The sequence below is a fragment of the Apteryx mantelli genome, chromosome 29, assembly GCF_036417845.1.
Source record: "Apteryx mantelli isolate bAptMan1 chromosome 29, bAptMan1.hap1, whole genome shotgun sequence".
NCBI classification, from domain to species: Eukaryota; Metazoa; Chordata; class Aves; order Apterygiformes; family Apterygidae; genus Apteryx; species Apteryx mantelli.
Window position 1 is genome coordinate 7,022,162 of NC_090006.1, and position 18,863 is coordinate 7,041,024.

An 18,863-nucleotide genomic window follows, 5' to 3' on the forward strand; every position below is an offset into this window, starting at 1 on the left:
CACAAGGCAGTGCAGGAGGAGGTGGCCCAGGGTGGCTGCCTGCGAGGGCCACACAGCCATGCACGGGGACAGTCCCTGGTGACATGCGGTCGCTGGAGCTGGACATGACTCCCGGAGGGCTCAGCTGAGGTGGAGACAGTGGAGACAGGCAGTGGAGGAGGATGAGAGAAGGAGAGGCCAAGATGAGCTCAGAGGAGAGAAGTGACAAGAAGTGACCCACAGAAGTGCCCGCACCTGATGGCACTGGGTGGCATGTTTGAGAGAGCACAGAAGAAGGAGAGAGAGCAATCAGCAGGAGTGGCGCAAGGCAGTGCCGCAGTGCAGGGCCGCAGCAGCACACAGCCCCATCCCTGCTCCCAGGGGACACACTGCAGCTGAGCCCGGCCATCCCACACCCAGCACACCTCGCCTGGGATCAGGCACGCAGCCACAGCCAGACACCTGGGCCTCTGCGAGCTCCCAGGCCATGGGTCAGCCCAGGAGGCCAGGGGCATCCTTCCTCCCTGGCACGTCAGGATGAGGAAGCACTAGGTGCCCGTCCTGCCCGGAGAGCTCCAGGGAAGGCAGATTTCTGCCTGAAGGCTGGCCAAGTGTTTTCCACAGCAAAGGACCCAGTGCAGCAGATGCATCTGTCTGCCTGCACCGTCAGGGGGTGCCGGGTCCAGCACCCACCTCACACTGCTGACTGCCTTGCCTGCAGCCAGCTGGCTCTGGCCAGGCAGGATGTCAGCTCCAAGCCTGCCTCTCCTCTTCTCTGCTCCCCAGGGCTCTCCCCGCTGCCCCATCACAGTGCCCAGGACTCACCATTCATCTGGGACGGTGAGAGGGAATAGTCTCTGTCCGTATAGCGCCAGCTGCCCTTCAGGCTGCGGCTCTGTCGGCCAGAGCCCTCCAGCATGCTGACAATCTCGCTGCGGTCAATATTCCTCAGTGCCGTATACAGGCTCTCGACTGCAGGGGGAAATCAGTGTCATCAAGCAGCAGGGCAGGCCAATGGCTGGGGACACAGCTATACCCCTGCCACACGCAAACCAAGCAGGTGTGTGTGAAATGGCTGCATAAATCCAGCCAGGGACCCCTGAGCAGGCACACATGGGTGTGCTACATGGCTGCTGTGCGCAGCCAGCACAGCCGTGCCCACAGGCATAACACACTGCGGGTGTGTGCACCGGTGCTGGGAGGCCTTGTATGCACATCCAAGAGAGCCCAGCTCACGGGACCTGGCCCAGCTCTGGGTGGAGGGAGAAGAGCTACCCCAGCTGCTCCCAGAGATCAAGGAGGGGTCAGCACTGCTGGGCCAGAGCTGCAGCCCTGAACAGACCCCAGCAGCAGGTGCCGGCCACCTCGCAGGGCCACCGCCAGGCTGCTGCTGGTGGCGCACGGCTGGTACTCACTCTTGGCGTTCTTGTCCTCGCGGCTGACCCAGAGGTTGAGTAAGGCCATACTTTGCTCCAGCAGGGAGTTGGGGTTCTCCACACGTATCCTGTTGATGTCTTCCACCCCAAACTGCAGTTCACGTGCCAGCTCTGGGGGAGACACCACATCTAAGGATCACACTCAGGCACCAGCCACCAGCTCCCGAGCCGAAAAGGCTAAGGATGTCATGAGGGACTCAGCCAGACCCAGCACAGTCCCCCCATGCAGCATGCAGCCAAACACAGCAGAACATGCAGGAGCAGGAGCTGGGATGGGGCAGAGATTGAAGACCGTCTGCCTAGGCTGGCTGTGGCCAGCTCAGCAGTGTCTCAGGCTGAGGAAAAGCATGAGTGCTGCTGTTGGGTACGCGGCTGCAATGAGAGTGCTGGGCCCACGTGGCTGGCACTCACCACCTACACGTCAGCTCTGGAACAGCAGCAAGGCTTACAACTCAGAGCAAAACCCCAACCTGGCATCTGTGTGCATGCTTTGCATTGCGTGCACAGCTGCAGGTAGGCTCATTTCAGTGCCAAGGCATGTTCACAGGTTAGCAGAAGAGCTGGGACCTGCACAGCCAGCCTGTCAGAAGAGCTAGTGCAGACTGCATGCATACAAGCTGCACAAGGGACCAGCTCTCAGCAAGACTCCCCTGGGCAGCACAAAGCAAACTCTGCCCAGCAGCATGTTTCCAGCCTTTTTAAGTGCCAAGTTTCAGAGGAGCCTCATGCATCACCTGAGTCTGCACAGTGTCAACTCACCTGCCCAGCTGAGGCCCAGCTGTTCTGCTATATCAACCATCTTCTGGTCTGCCTTGTCCGTGCTGCTCAGAGAGCCTGGAGGAGAAGAGGTAAGTCACAGCTTCACCTGTGCAGGGCCCTGCACCAGGGTGGGGAGGTAAAAGGTAGCCAGCTGCAGGGCTCTGTGCAGACCTGTAGGCATTGCACTTGCTTTCAGGACACCGCAGGGCAGGGCCAAGGAAACCACTAGGGAAAGGGAACCCGCCCTGAGTGCGAGTATGACAGGGTCAGCCTTTTCACCTGGCCTGGGCATCCCTACCCCCTGAGTGCAGGTGATGGGAGGGCTTGGACAGGCCCGCAGGCTGCATACCAAGACTGCTCTCACTGAGGATGCTGTATCTCTCCCGTAGAGCCAATGGCGTCAGTGTCCTCCTCCGCTCCTCGCTGCCACTTCCCTGTGCAAGGTGATAGACCAAGGGGTTACCAGCCTGTGGAAACAGGGCAGCAGCTCTGCCCTGACACCACCACTTCTCCCAAAGCCCTGGAAGAGTACAGTGTGGCCACCTGGAGCAGCTGAGGAAGGAAAGTCAACCAGCAAGTGCCATTCCCTGCGCCTGGAGGAGGGAAAGGCCCCCTCTGCCAGAAGTGCCCAAGACCCAGCACTGACCTTGGTGCAGGGCGGTACACTGATGTTCAGGTGGCAGAGAACATGCTGCAGGTCCTCATACTTCATAGCCTTGCGCAGGAACGACAGGGAGCCGCTAGCTTCCCGGCTGCTGTCCCGCACCTGCACAGCAAGAGCCAGGTTAGCTGGACCTGAGCAGGGCAGGAGCGGGGACCGCTCTACAGCTCAGCCCCAGGCCCTGCCATTACCTTGATGGGGATGGCGAGACGGTTCTCCCGGAAGGACTGGAAGAGGAAGGTGCGCGGCTGTGTGGCCTTCTTGACAGGCACCAGGTTGCCCGAAAGCTCGACGTGTAAAGGCATTCCCTCCACCACCTAGCAGGGGAACAGAAAACAGGCTCAGCCCCTCCACAGCCAGTGCTGCTTCCTGTTCCCCTGGACAGGGACAGGTAACCCTGGCTCTCCTCCCTGGATCAGGGCCAGGCCCTCCACAGGCATCAGTCTCCCCTCACAGGGCAGTCCTCACCCTGCTGCCCTCCAAGCATGCCGTTGGGGACATACCTCAATGTCCCGGCTGCGGGCCACCTCTGTGAAGTTCTCATGCTGCTCCAAAGTCTTGTCGACCTTGTCATCGGTCATGCAATAACAGCGCAGCCGGCCTTCCCTCACATCGTTCATCTTGGCAAACACCACAAATTTGGCCATGTAGGGCACGGCTGTCAGCTCCTTGTACAGCGTGGTGGCGAAGTGCACGGCCTCAGCTGTGCGTGGACAGTCTGCCAGCCAGAACCTGCAGGAGGGCTGGGTCAGAGGGACTGTGGGGACTGCTGGGTCAGTGGCACCAAGAAAGCTGACCTCCAGCCTGGTAACGAACTGCACTGCAGAGGGTGCCCCAACAGCCCTGGGCACAGGAGCAGCACAACCTAAGGAAGGTATCACCCAGGCACAGAGTGCCCACTCCCCTCTGCACACCCAGCTGTCACACGTTTCCCAATGCATACAGAGGTAGCATGGGGGGAGTCTCAAGGCTTGCATTCAACTGCCCTGCACATGGGAATATGGCAGCACCAAGGAGACTGTGAGCACAGAGACTGTGAGTACAGAGCCTGCACCCCAGGATGGCCCAAAAATCAGAAGATGCCCCCTGCTCATCACCTGCTTGCCCATGGCTTACCTGGCAGACACGTTGGTGGTAAAGTTAGCGCACTCGTTGGCATAGACCAGCTTCGTGGTGCCTGTTATATCTTCCCACTGAGCTTGGGCTGTCCCTCCTGCAGCAGAAAGCAAGGGTGAGCATGCTGCCTTTCCTAAAGCCTGGGGCCTGCGTTCCCCTGACACTTGCTCTCTCCACTTCACTGCTGTGATCTGTCCTTAGTTCCCAGGAGCTGCATCCCACTGAGGCCACCCAGCCCATTCCCACTGGAGAACACTTTCCCCTGCACGGCAGGGCTGGGCAATCTCACCGATGACGCTGCAGAGCAGACGCAGGCTGGTGGTATCACCCTCGCCACTGTCCCGGGGGCTGTCCTTCCAGGATGGGGGCAGTGGGATGCGGAGGCCGATGGGGCGGTGGAATTTCCTCCGGCGTGGCTCCACCGTGACAACGGGGCTGAAGGTCGCCTGGTTCCCCAGCAGCTTGGTCACCAGCTCGTCGGGCACAGGCTGTGCCTGTGGGCAACGCAGGTGGGTGTCAGGGCTGGGCCCATCCGGTGGGCAGCCCCGGGCCCCTGCAGGAGCACAGCCTGGCTCCTGAGCAGGCTGTCTAGAGCCCCCAGGGCTCACCTGAAGGGCCAGCTTCACCCTCTTGGTGACAGCAGTCTCCGGGAAGGTGGCCTGCACCATGGGCACTAGTGTGCTTTTCAAACACCCTCCCTCAGGGCCGATCAGGTCACAGTCCTGGCAAATCCGGGACATGACCACGAAGTAGAGAGGGAAATCTGTGGTGATGATGCGGCAGATCCTCTTCTTCTCCAGCTCCTCCTGGCTATCCAGCTCTGCGAAGGCAGCACAGTAACTGACCAGAGTGCAGGGCCCAGGCACACACCAGGCCCACGGCCCTCATCTGCCAGATCCTCTGAGCTGCACTGATCACACCACACTGTGCTCAGCACCAACCCCACCGCCTCACGCTCTGGGCATGGCCCGTTCCCAGGCCTGCTGCAGCCCCCTCGAGGGGCTTGGGGCTGCCCTGACCAGCAGGAGCTGCACCGATGCTGAGCCCCGCTGACGCCGAGCCCCTGTCGGCCTGGCACACTCACCTTCATCCATGCCGTTGAGCAGCTGGTCCAGGTAGCTCTCCTCATAGCGGTTGCGGTGCTCCTTCCAGACAGAGCCATTCTCACTGCGCAGCACCACCAGCTCGCGGTCCCCGCGCCCGTATGAGGCGAAATGCGGGATCTCCACAATCACAGGGCTGCGGGCAGCAAAGGGAGGGCACTCACACCCAGAACCTGTCCACCGGGACACCCCGCTGGCGAGCGGCCCCCTGCCAATGCCTGGGCAGTGCCCTTCGCCCACTCCCAACAAACTCCGGAGGAGGAGGGCAGGACTCCTCACACCCCTCCCTGGGACATGGGGCTTCTCTGCGCCAGCAGGACCCTGCTCGTAATGGCTTTTCCCGTGGTGGCCCAGCCACCACTCCACTGCCCGGCAATAACCCGCCCAGGAGCATGCTGCCCCTGGCCTAGGGTGCGTCTTGCTGGCCAGCGCCTGCTGTGGGACGTGGTCGGGGACATTCCCGCACTGGACCCTCCATGGGCATAAACTGGCACAGGTCTTGCCACCAGCTGGCAGAGCCTCTGGGGGAGCCAGGATGTGTCCCCAGTGCTGGGAGGAAGAGCCCCGGCGCAGCAGCGCCAGCCCTCGGCGCTCACCTCAGGAACTGGGCGCCGGCGGGCCCCAGGGCAATGATGCGGCTGGCCAGGCCCTCCTCCTCGGCCAGTGGCGGGGGAGCCGGCAGCTTCTGGGGCTTCACCAGGCGGCAGGTGATGCGAGTCGGCGCGGCGCAAGTGCGGGGCGGGATGACCACACGCAGCCCGTTGTGCCGGCTGCCCCGCATGGAGCCGCCGCGGGCGTCCACCATGAAGCTCACCAAGAACCTGGGGGGCAGGCAGAGACGCAGGCAGGCTGGCACGCTCCGGCCAGGCACGCTGCCACCGGGCGCACGCCTGCCGCAGGGGTTGGGCACTCACCCTGTGTGCACGGGACTGGCCACCGGGCTGATGTTGTCCGAGGTCTCCGTGGCAGGGCTGCTGGGGATCAGCGAGTCCTCGTCGAACTCCTTGGAGGGCTGCGCAAGACAGGGGCAGCCCCACTAGACGCAGCTTCTGCCTGGGGGCCTTGAACCCACCTGCCCTTCCCACACCACCGCACAGGGGGGCCCCCCCCGGCAGCCCCCACCATGCGGCCAGGCCCCACTCCCACCCCACACTTCAGGCTGTGCCCAGCGGTGGTGGAGCGGGCTCACTCTTCTGGGCTGGGGGCAGCCGCATGCCAGGAACGCCCCAAAGTTGGGGGCCATGACAGATGTGTGTCTTGTGCTCACCTCCTGCGGGGAAACCAAGGGTGCATGCAGCAGACTGACTTGCTCGGCTTCTGCCTCAATAGGTCCTACCTGCTCAGGCTCCTCTGCTCTGGTCACCACAGTTTCAGGTGGGATGCAAGAGACCTGCAGGATGGCTGGAGACTCCACTCTGTGCAGGAGAGGACAGTGATGGTCACTGAAGCAATGAACCCTCAGGCCTCTGAGTGCCCCCAGCCTATCTCCAAGGAACACCAGGGCTGGAGGGCACAGGGGGACTCAGCAGCGACCCGAAGTCCTGGCGCTGGCCCAGCACCAGCCGTGCTTGCTATCCCAGGATGCTCAGCGCTCCATCTGCCGCCCAGCTTTTTCCCTTCCTGCTCCCAGCACCCAGCCAGCCCCTTGCCCTGCAGCTGCTCCCTCCCTGCCATCCAGGGCCTCTTACCTTTGTTCCAGTGTTGTCTCGGTCACAAACTCCAGCACCTCCCTCTTGCCCTCCTGGTCCCTGGCATCGGGTGTCTTGGGCTTGGGTGCAATCAGCTCCTCCTCTGAAACCAAAAGCTGGCTCAGCATACAGAGGGGCAGAAGGATAGGGAGCACAGGTGCCCTCCCTCAGGACTTGAGCCAGCAGGACCCTTCTCTGCTCCCGCTGCTGGCCTCACCGAGCCCTTGGATCTCAGCAACCACAGACCTGCTTTGCCCTCAGCCAGACGGGCTTTGTGCTGGCCACAGCAAGGCCCACAGTGCGGGTTAGTGCAGCAGGAGCTGTGATAGCTGTTAGGAGCCTGGGCAGCCAGACGACCCCTTTCCTGCAGCACCCAAGCACAGAGCAGGGCCCACTGGGGACACTCCACAGTTGGGTGCTAGGAACAAGAGTGAGGACAGAGTTGGTGCCACAGGAAGGATGCTGTAACACTGCTGAGTGCATCAGTGCACCCCTCCCTGGAGACACAGCCCCTGTCCAGCACTACCGCTGGCCCAATTAATGCTTGCTGAGGAATTGACCAGGGCTCAGCTTTTGCTGAAGCCCTACAGGAAGGGGCCCAGCTCCTCCCAAAGCAAGGAGCCAGCCCCAGGGTGATGGGCAGGGGTCCAGAGCAGCATGGAGACTCCCCAGCACTCCAGTTCATGGGCAGAAGCCCCCCCCCCACCACCACCCTTGGCCAGAATGAGCTGGAGCCAGGGACAGAGCCCAGGGCTGCCAGGGAGACACCAGAGGGACAATCCCGTTCATGCAGTCACACCACAGAGAGCAGCACAGACACAGATGGGCAGGGCAGGATGGCAGGGCCTGTGCCGCAGAGCACCAGCCCATCAGCAAGACTCAGCAGATGGATGTGGTGAGCGGATGGTTAGTGGCTGTGGGGTGAAATGGGTCATTGAGCCAGGGCATAGGGACACACGTTTTCATACCCATTAGAGTGACATGAGCAGTGCCTGCAAAGTAAGAAGAGGCAAAGGTGAGGTGTTGGTGGGAGGGAGCACAAGGTGTCCAGGGGCGGACGGGCTGGGAGTGGTACCACCCGGGGGAGCAGGGCACTGCAGGATGCTCTGCATGCCCAGGGGTCTCTGCAAGGGCTTTGCCCCTGGGGCACAGGACCCATGAAGAGGTGCAAGCACATCTCTCTTGCACAGTGCAGGGAAGTGTGCGGGCAAGGAGGTGCCACCCAAGAGTCTCATGGGCTACCCTCTTCCTCTCCGCGAGATCCCCCCAGTACCACCCAGCTCCACCACCCTGGCCAGCAGAAACACCTGCTCCCATCCCTGGGGCTCCTGCCTGCCACACCGGCCAGCCAGCAGATCCCTGGGGTGGTGCAACCCCAGCTCCAACCCCTCACCTTCATCCTCTGACACATCCAGAATCTCGTCTACAGTCTCCGGGAAGCTCATGCGATGCTTTTCACTGACTGACTGCAAGAGCAGAGGGGAGTCAGAGCAGTGCAGCAACCCACAGCCCGGATCCCCAGCCCTGCACTAGCTACCCAGTGCTCGATGCTGGCTCTGCAATGCTGCCGACGGGGGTTCAGCTGTCCCCAGGCAGCCTCTGACCCTGAAGCAAGCCCACGGCAGCTGCCTGGGGCTCGCTGCCTGGTTAAGGGCAGCAGACTCCTGCCTGGCTGCCTCCAGCCCCAGCCCTCCTCCATAGGGCTCTGGGCCCAGCCAGCCCCATCCTCCAGGGACTCACCGGGATGCTGGTTTCCTCTGTGACAATCTTCAGCACGTCTGTGACAGAAATGTAGCCAAGCCGCTTTGCAATGGCCAGAGGGGTGGTGCCATTCTGTGCAAGGAGACAGGACATGGATCAGCTGCAGCCATGGGGAAGCCCGAGCAGGTGGGTGTCTGAGCTCGCCCCTGGGAGAGCGGGGGGGGGCTGAGTGCTGTACTCACTGTGCTGATCTCGTTGGGAGATGCACCGTGCTTCAGCAGCAATGTCACAATGTCTGTGTGGCCCTGCTGCGCAGCTTGGTGCAGGGGGGTGTAGCCCAGCTGCAGGGGAGGATAGAGGGTGCTGCTGTCAGCTCCAGGAGCCTGCTGCCCTAGAAACGCTCCCAGGCCTCACACTATGCTTCATGCCTGGAGCACAAGGGCTGCTCCCGCCTTGCTAGGGTGAGCAGAAGGTTCTGCAGAACCCAGGAGTTGCCCAGGGCTGCAGCTGGACTACAGCAGCACCCAACCATGGAGACCAGATGGCTCAGGGCAAGGAGGGAAGAGCCTGAGCCTTCCCCATAAGTCTTCAGGTGCTGCTGCCCAGGGCAGAAGGGTCCTTGGAGCACAGGCCATCTCTGTACCTTAGTCTTAGCATTGACGTCAGCCTGGTGCTGCAGCAAGAACTTCACCAGCTTGATGTTCCCGTAGTGGCTGGCCACATGCAGTGGGGTATAGCCCATCTGAAAGACAAGACAGGGTGTCAGCCTGTCCTCATCAGTGCTTTCTGCCATTCTGGCTTAGCTATGCTGATCCCATGGGCAAGCTCCACAGGGCATGTGTGCTGGCGCTGCCTGAGAGCCCAAGGCCAGGGTGGTGGGCACGCTGTAGTGAACATCACATTGTGCCCAGGGGGACATCGGTGAGCTGTGGGAGCAGACAAGAAGCATCCCCAGGGAGCTGGGGGGAAGAGGAATGAGTCCTTGAGACACAGACAGGATGGGAAGGAATGCCTGAGAGAGGGGAAGGCCCTTGCACAGAGAAAAAGACCAAGGTTGCTCTTGGAGGGAGCCTGAGATGTGACTCCTCCATGTGTTTGCACCCTCAGTCAGGGTCAACCCTCTAATTTACCTTGGTTGTTGCATCCACTGTGACTCCATGTTTCACCAGAACATCAGCAACCAGCACATGCCCCTCTTGGGCCACGAGATGGAGAGGAGTCAGGCCACTCTGCAAAAAGAGTAGGTCACAGGCACAATGGTAATGCCAGCATTGTGGCTGTCTACCAGCAGGCAGCAGAGTCTGCTACCCTGTCTGCTAACTCCTGCCAGGGTGTCCACCTCCAGCCTGGCAGAGAAGTGCCAGGCCAGCTTACCTTGTTGCCAAGGTTGCCATTGGCTTGTTTGGAGAAGAGCAGTGCCACCATGTCTGCATGCCCCTCCTGGGAAGCCAGGTGCAGGGGGGTGACTCCCTGCATGGACTCTGCATTTGCAGAAGCCCCATATTGCAGCAAGCTGCTGGCCACCTCCATCTGGTTCTGCTTGGCAGCAATGTGCAGGGGGGTGTACCCATTCTGCAAGAGGAATGAGAGAGGAGCCATTGCACAGTGCTCGGGACCCACAGGGCAGACCAGCAGGGACAAAAGTTGCCACCCTTCCTCTCCAGGCCGGGTCTGCCCTTTCTAGTCACCACCAGAGCCGATGCTCCACGGTGGAAGGCAGGCTTACGCCCAAACCACTTCCCTGACAGCAGCTAGCCCTGACACTGAGGGAAAAATCCTGTTTTTCCAGCCAAGTCAGTGCAAGGATTTCAAAGACCACCTGCTTCAGTCCTGACTGGTATTAGCTGTCCTGGGGCTTCTGCTCACATGAATTTCTACAGCAGCTTTCAGCCACTTGAGCCATGAGGAGCCGGGGCAGACAGACCTCTGCTAGAAAATGTCTGGCTGAGGTGTGGACCAAGGCTGGCAATATGCAGGATCAGTATTCAGGCATAAACTGCAGGGCCTTGAGCACTGCCTTTGCTGCTACACTCCAGGAGCACAGTGCCTGGCAGGCACCCTCCGCCCAAGATGACGCGCAGGCTGCCAGTGACGCAGACCAACGGGGTGATCAGCATGTGGACCGGCTGCTCCCCTGATGCCTGCCCAGCAGCTCTGCTGGCAGTCAGTGCAGGAAGGAGAGGGGAGTGCCATATGGGGAGGGCTGGCATCAGCAGGCATTTGCCTGTTCAGAGAACACAGCTTCTGCAAACGCAGTTACTGAGGCTGCTGAACTGCTCTTCGGGGAGACGCGCTGCCTGAGCATGGGGACTCCCATGAGATGGTGGGTTTTATTTCTTGCTGCTTCCCAGCTGCATGCAAATGTCCACATGCGGTTTCCCAAACTGCCAGAGAGCAGTGCTATTCAGCAGGGCTTGCCATGGAAACGGCATCCCCACGCAACAGCCACTGCATTTCCAGTAGGGCAGGTCCCTGACACAGGACAATCTGTCCTGCCTGTACAGGGTAATCATTTGACACCCCTGCCAGCCCCACAGGCTGGTGCAAGGGAGGAAGCAGGCATGAGCAGCACGCACAGAGAGCAGCTGGTGGATGATCAGTCCCTTGCACATACTCCAGCAGCAGGAGCTGCCCAGATGGCAAGTCAGGATTGATGGGTGGTGCAGGGCACGGCACAGCTGGCCCTAGGTTGGACTGTTTTGGACACATGGCACATCCCCATGCCCACAGGAATGCCCAGTCCAGCCTTACCCAGGCCGAGCTGTGTGGGGAACTCCCCTTGGGAAGCAGCAGCTTGACAATCTCCAGGTTGTTGTGGTGCACAGCCACATGCAGTGGGGTCAGGCCATTCTGAGGAGGGGGAGAAAGCAGAGACAAGTGAGACAGAGACTTTCCCCACACCACTTCTCCCACAGCCACTGGCCACTTCGGGAGCAGCACTCACCTTCCCTGCTGCATTGGGGTTAGCATCACGTGCCAGGAGCAGCTCAGCCACATCCACCTTCCCGTACTTGGCTGCAACGTGCAGAGGGGTAAATCCTTTCTGGAGAGAAAGGGAGCCCATCACAGGGTGCACTGGGAAGATGAGAAAAGGACTGGCACATGTACAAGAAGGGAGGCTGCAGCATATGAGGAGGCTGCCCCTTTTCTGATAGAGACATTGTGTCCAGCCTTGGCCCAGCTGGGTCACACATTCAGCAGCACAGGCCACATCAAGCTACCTTGGTCATGCAGGTCTGTGAGGCCCCTTTCTCCAGCAGGGCCAGTGCCGTGTCCACATGCCCCTCTCTGGAGGTGATGTGCAGGGGCATGTGCCCAGCCGTTGTGGCCAGGTTGGGGTTGGCACTGTTCTCCAGCAGAAGTTTCACCATGCTGGTGTGGCCAATGCGTGCAGCACAGTGCAGAGGAGTCTGGTCATCCTATGAGGGAAGCGGGAGATGGTTGGCAGATCCTGGACCAGTCCCAGGCCTTCAGTGCTCAAGGGAGCCCTGGTCCTATTCCTGCTGTTACACAGCCCCTGGTAGGCAGGGCCATAGGCAGGTAAGAGCGAGGGAACTAGCACCCAGACTCTTCGCACCTACCTTGGCCTTGGCATTCACTTTGGCTTTGTTCTGCAGCAGATACTTTGCCACATCCGTGTGCCCTGCTCTGGCTGCCATGTGTAGGGGTGTCTCCACTTTCTGTACCAAGGACAGAATAAAGCAGTGAGGCCATAGGAGGGGAGATGCCTTCCTGCAATCATTCCTCTGGTCCCCGAGAGTGGAAGAGCACTGTCCCCACCTTGTTATGGCCCCTACCTGCCATCAGTGGGGAGGTCCACCAAGGATTGCCCAGGAGACCAGAGAGAACAGGACTCAGGGACTCCCCATCTCCTGCTGCACCCCGCCATGATGAGCTCCCAGCATCCCAGCCAGGGTTGGACTCACCACGTTGGACACATTGGGAGATGCTCCACGCTGCAGCAGGGTCTTGACAATTGGTAGGTGCCCCATGAAGGCAGCCACGTGCAGGGGGGTCAGGCCGGACTGTGGAGATAGAGGACCCAAGAGCCAAGCTGGGGGCTGATGGCCTTGTCCATACCTCTTCCTGCAGCCCCCCCACAGGCAGGCTCCAATGCAGAGGAAGACTCTCGGCCCCCAGCCTGGCCCCCAGCAGTCCTGCAAGTGAGCTGAGGGGAGCACGGAGAACTGCTGCCTCCCCTGCCACCCCCCATCCTCTGGGGAGCACGGCCAGGGCAGATGCTGCCAAGCGCAGCAGGTCACCGAGCTGCAGAGAGCTCTAAGCTACAAGGAAGAAGGTGCCTGGGGACAGGGAGAGGCAGCAGGGCCATTACCCCCCTGCAGTCCTGCCTGGCTCTGCACGGGTAGCAGCAGGAGAGCTGGGGACTGTGTTGCAGCCCCACCTACCTCCGTGACAGCATCGATGGAGGCACCCATCTTCAGCAGAAGCTCCATCACCCGGATATGGTTCTTCTTGCAGGCAATATGCAGGGGCGTGAAGCCATTCTGCAGAGAGAGATGGACAAGGCAGGTGAGTCATTCTCTGTGAACACATCCCCCCTCTGCCCCAGGCCCTGGCCCTGCCTGACCCTCCTTCACTCACCAGGGCTCGGGAGTTGGGCTTGGCCCCCTTCTCCAGTAGCAGCTTGGCTACGCGGTGGTGCCCGCAGTGTGCAGCCACGTGCAGCGGCGTTAGGTGGTCCAGGGTGATGTCGTCAATCTCAGCGTTGTACTGCAGGAGCAGGCGCACGCAGTCCAGGTGGTCACCCTGCGCTGCCATGTGGATCGGCGACAGGCCATTCTGCAAGCAGGGATTGGGGCCTCAAGGCTGGGCCAGGTGGGGAGCTGGGCATCACACCACAGTCCCTGCCCCATTCCCCATGCCAGAACCCCATGGCAGAAGGGAATCGCACATTCCCAAGATGCTATTGGAGAGGAGCCCTGACATCCCTCACCAAGGAAGCAATGCTGAGCTGAGGGGAGGTCCTGAAGAGCTGCTGCCTTTGAGCAAGCTGTCGCCAGCAGGGCTAGTCCCTTCAAAGCATGCACCCCTCTGGCAGAGGGCTCCTGCCAGGGCCAAGGAGGAGGTCAGGCAGTTACTTGCCCTTTGGCAGGCCAAGAGCACAGCCCTGGCTGCACAGGAGCAGCCCCCAGGGCGAGGAGCAGGGCAGTCCTGAGGCCCAGCCATGGATGGCATCGAACAGCTATGCACAGCTTTTTACCCCCTGCACTTCCCTGGGACCTGATGTCAAGGGCAACCCCACAGAGTTTCATGGGCACCTTGGTTTTGGCTTGAATGGGAGCCCCGTGGTCCAGCAGGATCTCCGCGATTCGCACATGTCCATTGCGGGCTGCACAGTGGAGAGGAGTCAGCTCGTCCTGGGGAGAGAGACGGATTCAGAGGCTCAGTGTGGGCCAGGCAAGCACCATAGCTGTGGGCAAGTAAAGGCAGGGCACCCTAGGGAGGGAGGGGGACATGGACTTTGGAGAGTCTGCCCTCAGCCCCCAGGGCACACCAGAGGCAGCCATGCAGCCTCCTCTCATCTCTGCACGCACCAGCCAAGCACTTTGTTCACCACCTTTGGCCACCAGGGACTTTCTCTCACGCAGCAAGCGAGACATTCACATGGCCTGCACCGTGGAGTGCAGCATGGCTCTGCTCCCCTGGGTGCAAGGAGCTCAGGGAGGGAGACGACCCATGTACTTGCTGGTGATGTAAGAGTGGTCCTCACCTTGGTCCTTGTCTCTATCTGGGCCCCACGATCCAGCAGCAGCCGTACCATGATGATGTTTCCTCGACGGGAGGCGATGTGCAGGGGTGTGATCCCATTCTGGCAGGAGGAACAGCAATCTGTTGGAGAGAGCAGCTCCTTCCCCTTCCCCCACGGGGCTGCAAGGAGGTGGGGGGGGAGGGAGAGGGGGAGGGAGGGGAGGGAGGGGAGGGGAGGGGAGGGGAGGGGAGGGGAGGGGAGGGGGAAGGACACACAAAGGGCAGAGAAGCGCTCCACCTTCCTGCCTGGGGATGGCGTACAGGAACAGCTTGTTTCACCGGGCTGAGTGAAAGGGTGAGCACCTGCTCCTGCCTGGAGCTGAAAGCTGCAGACAGAAGCTGCATAGAGTTCACAGGAAAACTCCAACTCATGGGTTTGGCTGCACCCATGGGACAGGGAGAGACATGTCAACTGCAGGGGCTGTAAGCTCTGCCCTGCAATGGCAGCACCAGTTTCCCTTGGCCTGGACACAAGGCCCCAAGAGCTTCCAGGGGTGCATGGCTGCAACAGAGGTGCAACAGTAGAAAAGGCCCACGCTGGGTATTAATGGCAAGTCCTCAGACATGCCCAGTGCTCTACTTTCCATACGGTCCCACCTCACCACAGTACCCTGGCTGGTACCTGCTGGTGCACTTATGCAGAAAGGAGGCACAGCTCCCTTCCCTGATGCCAGAGCAATGTCAGTCCCAGTGACTTCCCTGCTTTGCACTCACCTGGGGCGTGAAGTTGACACTAGCTCCACGGTTCAGCAGTAACTGAGCCACACTGAGGTTCTCATAGTGGGCTGCAATGTGCAGGGGGGTAAATCCAGTCTAGGGGAAAGAAGGAGGGATCAGACTAGCCAGACACATGCTCCCTGCTGAAAAGATGGATAAAACAGCATACCAAGCTGCTCTTCTCCCTGGGGATGTGGGAGGCTCCCAGAGACAGGGTGGGAGAGCCACACACCTTGGAGAGGACATCAGCATTGGGGTCATTCTGTAGCAGCACAGCAGCTGTGCGGGTGTCATCATTGCGGGCTGCGATGTGCAGGGCAGGCAGGCGGACCTTACCCTTTGTCCCATAGTTGATGAGGTGAGCAACCACGTTCTCATGCCCCTGCTGCAGAGCCACAGCCAGTGGCGTGAAGCCATCCTGCCAAGGAGAGATGGATGAGAGGTGCAGAACCAAGGGGCCTTGGCAGCACCCAGCACACCCAACAGCAGCCCCAACATGCAGGGCTCTAGGGTCCTCCACTGGTGTCTCACCTCCGTAGCTACATTCTGGTTGGCTCCATTTTCCAGCAAGAACTTGACAACTTCTAGGTGGTTTTCCTGTGCTGCCATGTAGAGGGGTGTGAAGCCTTTCTGTAAACACAGAGCCATGCATGTCAACACAGCCCTTCCCCAAGTGCCTCAAGCCCCTTACAGACCTACACACCAACACCCCTTCTCCGTACCCAGCTCACTGAACTGGGGCAAAAGCATACACAGCATGGGTGGGACAAGTGAAAACCTAGCAGGAATCATGGAGAAATTGTAGAGAGCTGGAGGCCCCCCACATCCAGAAAGAACCAGGGGATCCTTCACAACAACAGTCAACCCACATGATACTGCCTTCCACTCGCTGCCACTGCACTCTCTTGCTCTGGGGATGTTTCTCCCACCAGGTACATACTGAAGAGTTTGCAGCCACACCGGGTCCAGGAAAAGGAGAACAAAGGAGACACGGTGCACAGAGCTGCAGGAGTGTGATGGGAAGCTTGTAGCTGTACAAGGGCAGCATCGCCCATGAGTCCTCTCAGGAAGAGTTCAGCATGCTTGCGTGTGCTGCCACGGACTCCTTCAGGAAAGAGACCACGCTTCTTTCCCCATGCCTCCCCTCTCCACTTGCTCACACGCTCGTGTTCTTTCAGGAGTCTGGCAGAGAGCCTGAACAGGACTAGGGAGAAGCTGCCAAGGGCTGCTGAGGTGCCCACGCTGGGCACGGTTCCCACCACAAGGACACCACCACTGTGTGTGCTGGGGGCTTTTCCCACTCCAGCCCAAATCACTCTACCTGAGACTGCGCGTTGACATTGGCCCCATAGTTCACCAGTTCCCGGACCACGTTCTCTTGCCCAGCCAGGGCAGCGATGTGCAGGGCTGTGTTCCCCTTCTGAAAGACACCATGAGGCAGCACTCAGGGGCAGCACATGGAGCAGCCCATGATGCCAAGGAAAGACAGGCCTGGTGTGTCAGCACACATGCAAACAGAGCTGCTGCCATTTGACAGCATCTGGCCAGGGCAAGCCTCTGGGGCCATGCAGCCTGTGCTCTGCACCCCATCCAGGCAGCCTCCATTCGTATTTGTTGTCCAGGAAAGAGAGTAATTTTGTATTGCTCATGAAGTTACTGCCAGCAAAAGCTGAAAGCTTTGACTCAGACTCTGTGCGTCTCCAGTACCAAGAGATGAGCAGAGGAGGGAAGAGAGGGAGCTGAGATGGCAGTCTTTAGGCAATGCTGCAGAGTGTGCCCTGACAGCCAAGGCATCCCAGCCATGCTGGGGATAAGCAGGCTGGAAAACGCAGATGTGGGCTCCTCCGACATTTGCCTTGCCTTTGGGTGGTGGGGATAGAGAACCCACGCTGGAACAGATGCCAGACTCTGCTCTGCACCAAGCCTTGCCAGAGCATAGAGAGCCTGGCGAGCCAGGCTCCCTCCCACTCACATCTCCCTTCAGACAGTGCTGGAGGCTGCTCATTTATCAGCGCTGCTTGCCTGCACCTTTGTCCTGGTCGTCACCGAGCGAGTGCTACTCCCCGCTGTGGTGATGCAAGGTGACAACTATATATTATTTAGGGAGCACCAGAGCTCTCTGGGCTTGCGACAACGGCACCAAAGCCATCTCAGTGCTGCAGCGTGCAGGGGGCTGCCCTGGGAAAACATGGGCTTGGTCTGAATGTGTCAGCCCATGCCAGCAGAAGTGGGTGAAGACAGCACTAGCATATCTTGTGGTCTCTGTCACTCTCCTCTTGGGCTTGTGGTGCCCTAGCTTTCATGGATCCCAAGGAGGAGATGCATGGAGAGGAAGGCTCCCACCTGGAGCTGCCCAACAAGGCTGCAACTGAGCTAAAAGCAGAGCCTAGCCCCCACCCAGGCCCCAGCTCAGCGGCGCTACTACCAACACAACCTTCCCAGAGGGATGAAAGCAAACAACATGATTCACTGTGCAGCTATTGCTGGTGCATCTGGCAGCAGTGGCAGGGTGGCGAGTTGCGACTGATGTGACCAGCCTCCCTCATCCTCACCTTGGTCGTCGTCTCCAAAACGATCTCCTTGTGCAGCAGCTCTGCCACCATTTTCACATGGCCCTCCTTGGAGGCCAGGTGCAAAGCGTTCAGCCCATTCTGGAGGGAGCAGAAGTGGGAGAGGGGCATTAGTCACCTGCTGGGGCTGTCTGAGGAAACACCTGCCCTGAGCTCCTGTACAGAGCTGTAGGTTCTTGGCTCACAATACTGGAGAAAGCAGAGTCAGGTCTTGGGGCCTCCAGGATGGGGACACACAGCCCCCTCCCGGCCCCTCCACTGACACAGCTCCAGGACACAAGCAGCTCGCAGTCCCCAGTGCGGGCACAGCAAGGAAGCAGGGGTGACAGGGATCAGCCCAAGGTCTCCACACCCCTGCCTTTCTCCCCCAGCTGCTCTTCCCCATGCACCAGCAAGTACCAGCTACTGCTGGAGCTAGACTCCAAGAGCTGTAAGACTGGCTGGGGAAGCAGCCACCTTGCATCCCCACCGGGAAGATACAGGAGCCAGGGAACCCGCTAGCAATGGGCCAGCACCAAAACACCTTTCACCCACTGGGACAACTGCAGAGCCAAGGAAACCTGTCAGGCTCCTGCGGCACAGCCAGGCAGCAACGTCATGGCCCAGCACTCCTGCTGGGAGCAGGAGCAATCTCCCCGCCATCAAGTCCTGTGCTGGCTGTAGCAGGCTCCACACTGCCAGAGCACCTGCATGCAGCCCTGAATGCCAACTTGCTGCCTAACACGAGAGGTTTCTCATGTGAGCAAAACATGCAGCTACCATAGACTATTTCCTATGGATGGACATCACCAAAACCCAGTGCCTGTGCCCTCGGCTCCACACGCACCGCCTCAGTCCTCCCTGCTTGTGACTCATCCCTGAGCTCACTGGCGCACTTCCAGGGCCCTCCAACTCCTGTCTTGGCAAAAATGACTTTCCTGAGGGTGCCAGTCCCCTCCTGGAAGCAACAGCCATTCAACAACCCGGTCAAAGAGACACAAATTCTTTTGTTCAATGCTGATTACAGCACATAGCAGAGCAAAAACCTACATATTCACAGGCTTCCTCAGCAAACTAACTCCCAAGTCCCCAAAAGCCTCAAACACAAGAGACTTTTTTCTAAGGGGAAATTCAGCGAGAATGCTGCAACACTCCCAGAACAGGACCACCAAGAAGAAACATTCCCAGGCCAGACCTGTTTACACTGGACACATGGCCTCAGATAAGGCCAGCCTCTTTGACTGGCCTACGCAACCCCATAAAGACGGTTACTGACACCCTTAGCTTCGTGGGCTCACAAGCTTGATCTGTGGCCGCAAACATACAGCCTTTCTCTCTGTTAGATTTGCACAACGGACACACGGAGCACAAGACCATGGACACTC

At 59.8% G+C, this 18,863-nt stretch overlaps 1 protein-coding gene across 4 annotated transcripts in view; it reads right to left on the reverse strand.

Moving 5' to 3' along the window:
• The window catches only part of ANK1 (ankyrin 1), a 41,799-nt gene that overhangs the window by 9,145 nt on the left and 13,791 nt on the right, over positions 1-18,863 (reverse strand). For 2 of the 4 annotated variants that reach the window (XM_067312466.1, XM_067312469.1), the window contains exons 3-38: positions 17,482-17,580; positions 16,251-16,349; positions 15,461-15,559; positions 15,162-15,347; positions 14,927-15,025; positions 14,175-14,273; positions 13,723-13,821; positions 13,046-13,243; positions 12,850-12,948; positions 12,370-12,468; positions 12,025-12,123; positions 11,665-11,862; positions 11,388-11,486; positions 11,195-11,293; positions 9,818-10,015; positions 9,574-9,672; positions 9,087-9,185; positions 8,686-8,784; positions 8,483-8,575; positions 8,136-8,208; positions 7,711-7,734; positions 6,743-6,845; positions 6,322-6,469; positions 5,969-6,066; positions 5,651-5,875; positions 5,036-5,190; positions 4,560-4,771; positions 4,241-4,445; positions 3,952-4,048; positions 3,339-3,567; positions 3,027-3,152; positions 2,821-2,940; positions 2,524-2,608; positions 2,175-2,249; positions 1,395-1,526; positions 805-951 (exon numbers count right to left, since the gene is read on the reverse strand). In XM_067312466.1, coding sequence (XP_067168567.1) covers positions 805-951; positions 1,395-1,526; positions 2,175-2,249; positions 2,524-2,608; positions 2,821-2,940; positions 3,027-3,152; positions 3,339-3,567; positions 3,952-4,048; positions 4,241-4,445; positions 4,560-4,771; positions 5,036-5,190; positions 5,651-5,875; positions 5,969-6,066; positions 6,322-6,469; positions 6,743-6,845; positions 7,711-7,734; positions 8,136-8,208; positions 8,483-8,575; positions 8,686-8,784; positions 9,087-9,185; positions 9,574-9,672; positions 9,818-10,015; positions 11,195-11,293; positions 11,388-11,486; positions 11,665-11,862; positions 12,025-12,123; positions 12,370-12,468; positions 12,850-12,948; positions 13,046-13,243; positions 13,723-13,821; positions 14,175-14,273; positions 14,927-15,025; positions 15,162-15,347; positions 15,461-15,559; positions 16,251-16,349; positions 17,482-17,580 — 4,513 coding nt within the window. The remainder of the gene's footprint in view (positions 1-804; positions 952-1,394; positions 1,527-2,174; positions 2,250-2,523; positions 2,609-2,820; positions 2,941-3,026; positions 3,153-3,338; positions 3,568-3,951; positions 4,049-4,240; positions 4,446-4,559; positions 4,772-5,035; positions 5,191-5,650; positions 5,876-5,968; positions 6,067-6,321; positions 6,470-6,742; positions 6,846-7,710; positions 7,735-8,135; positions 8,209-8,482; positions 8,576-8,685; positions 8,785-9,086; positions 9,186-9,573; positions 9,673-9,817; positions 10,016-11,194; positions 11,294-11,387; positions 11,487-11,664; positions 11,863-12,024; positions 12,124-12,369; positions 12,469-12,849; positions 12,949-13,045; positions 13,244-13,722; positions 13,822-14,174; positions 14,274-14,926; positions 15,026-15,161; positions 15,348-15,460; positions 15,560-16,250; positions 16,350-17,481; positions 17,581-18,863) is intronic. The other 2 variants (XM_067312467.1, XM_067312468.1) reach the window with 2 other exon arrangements.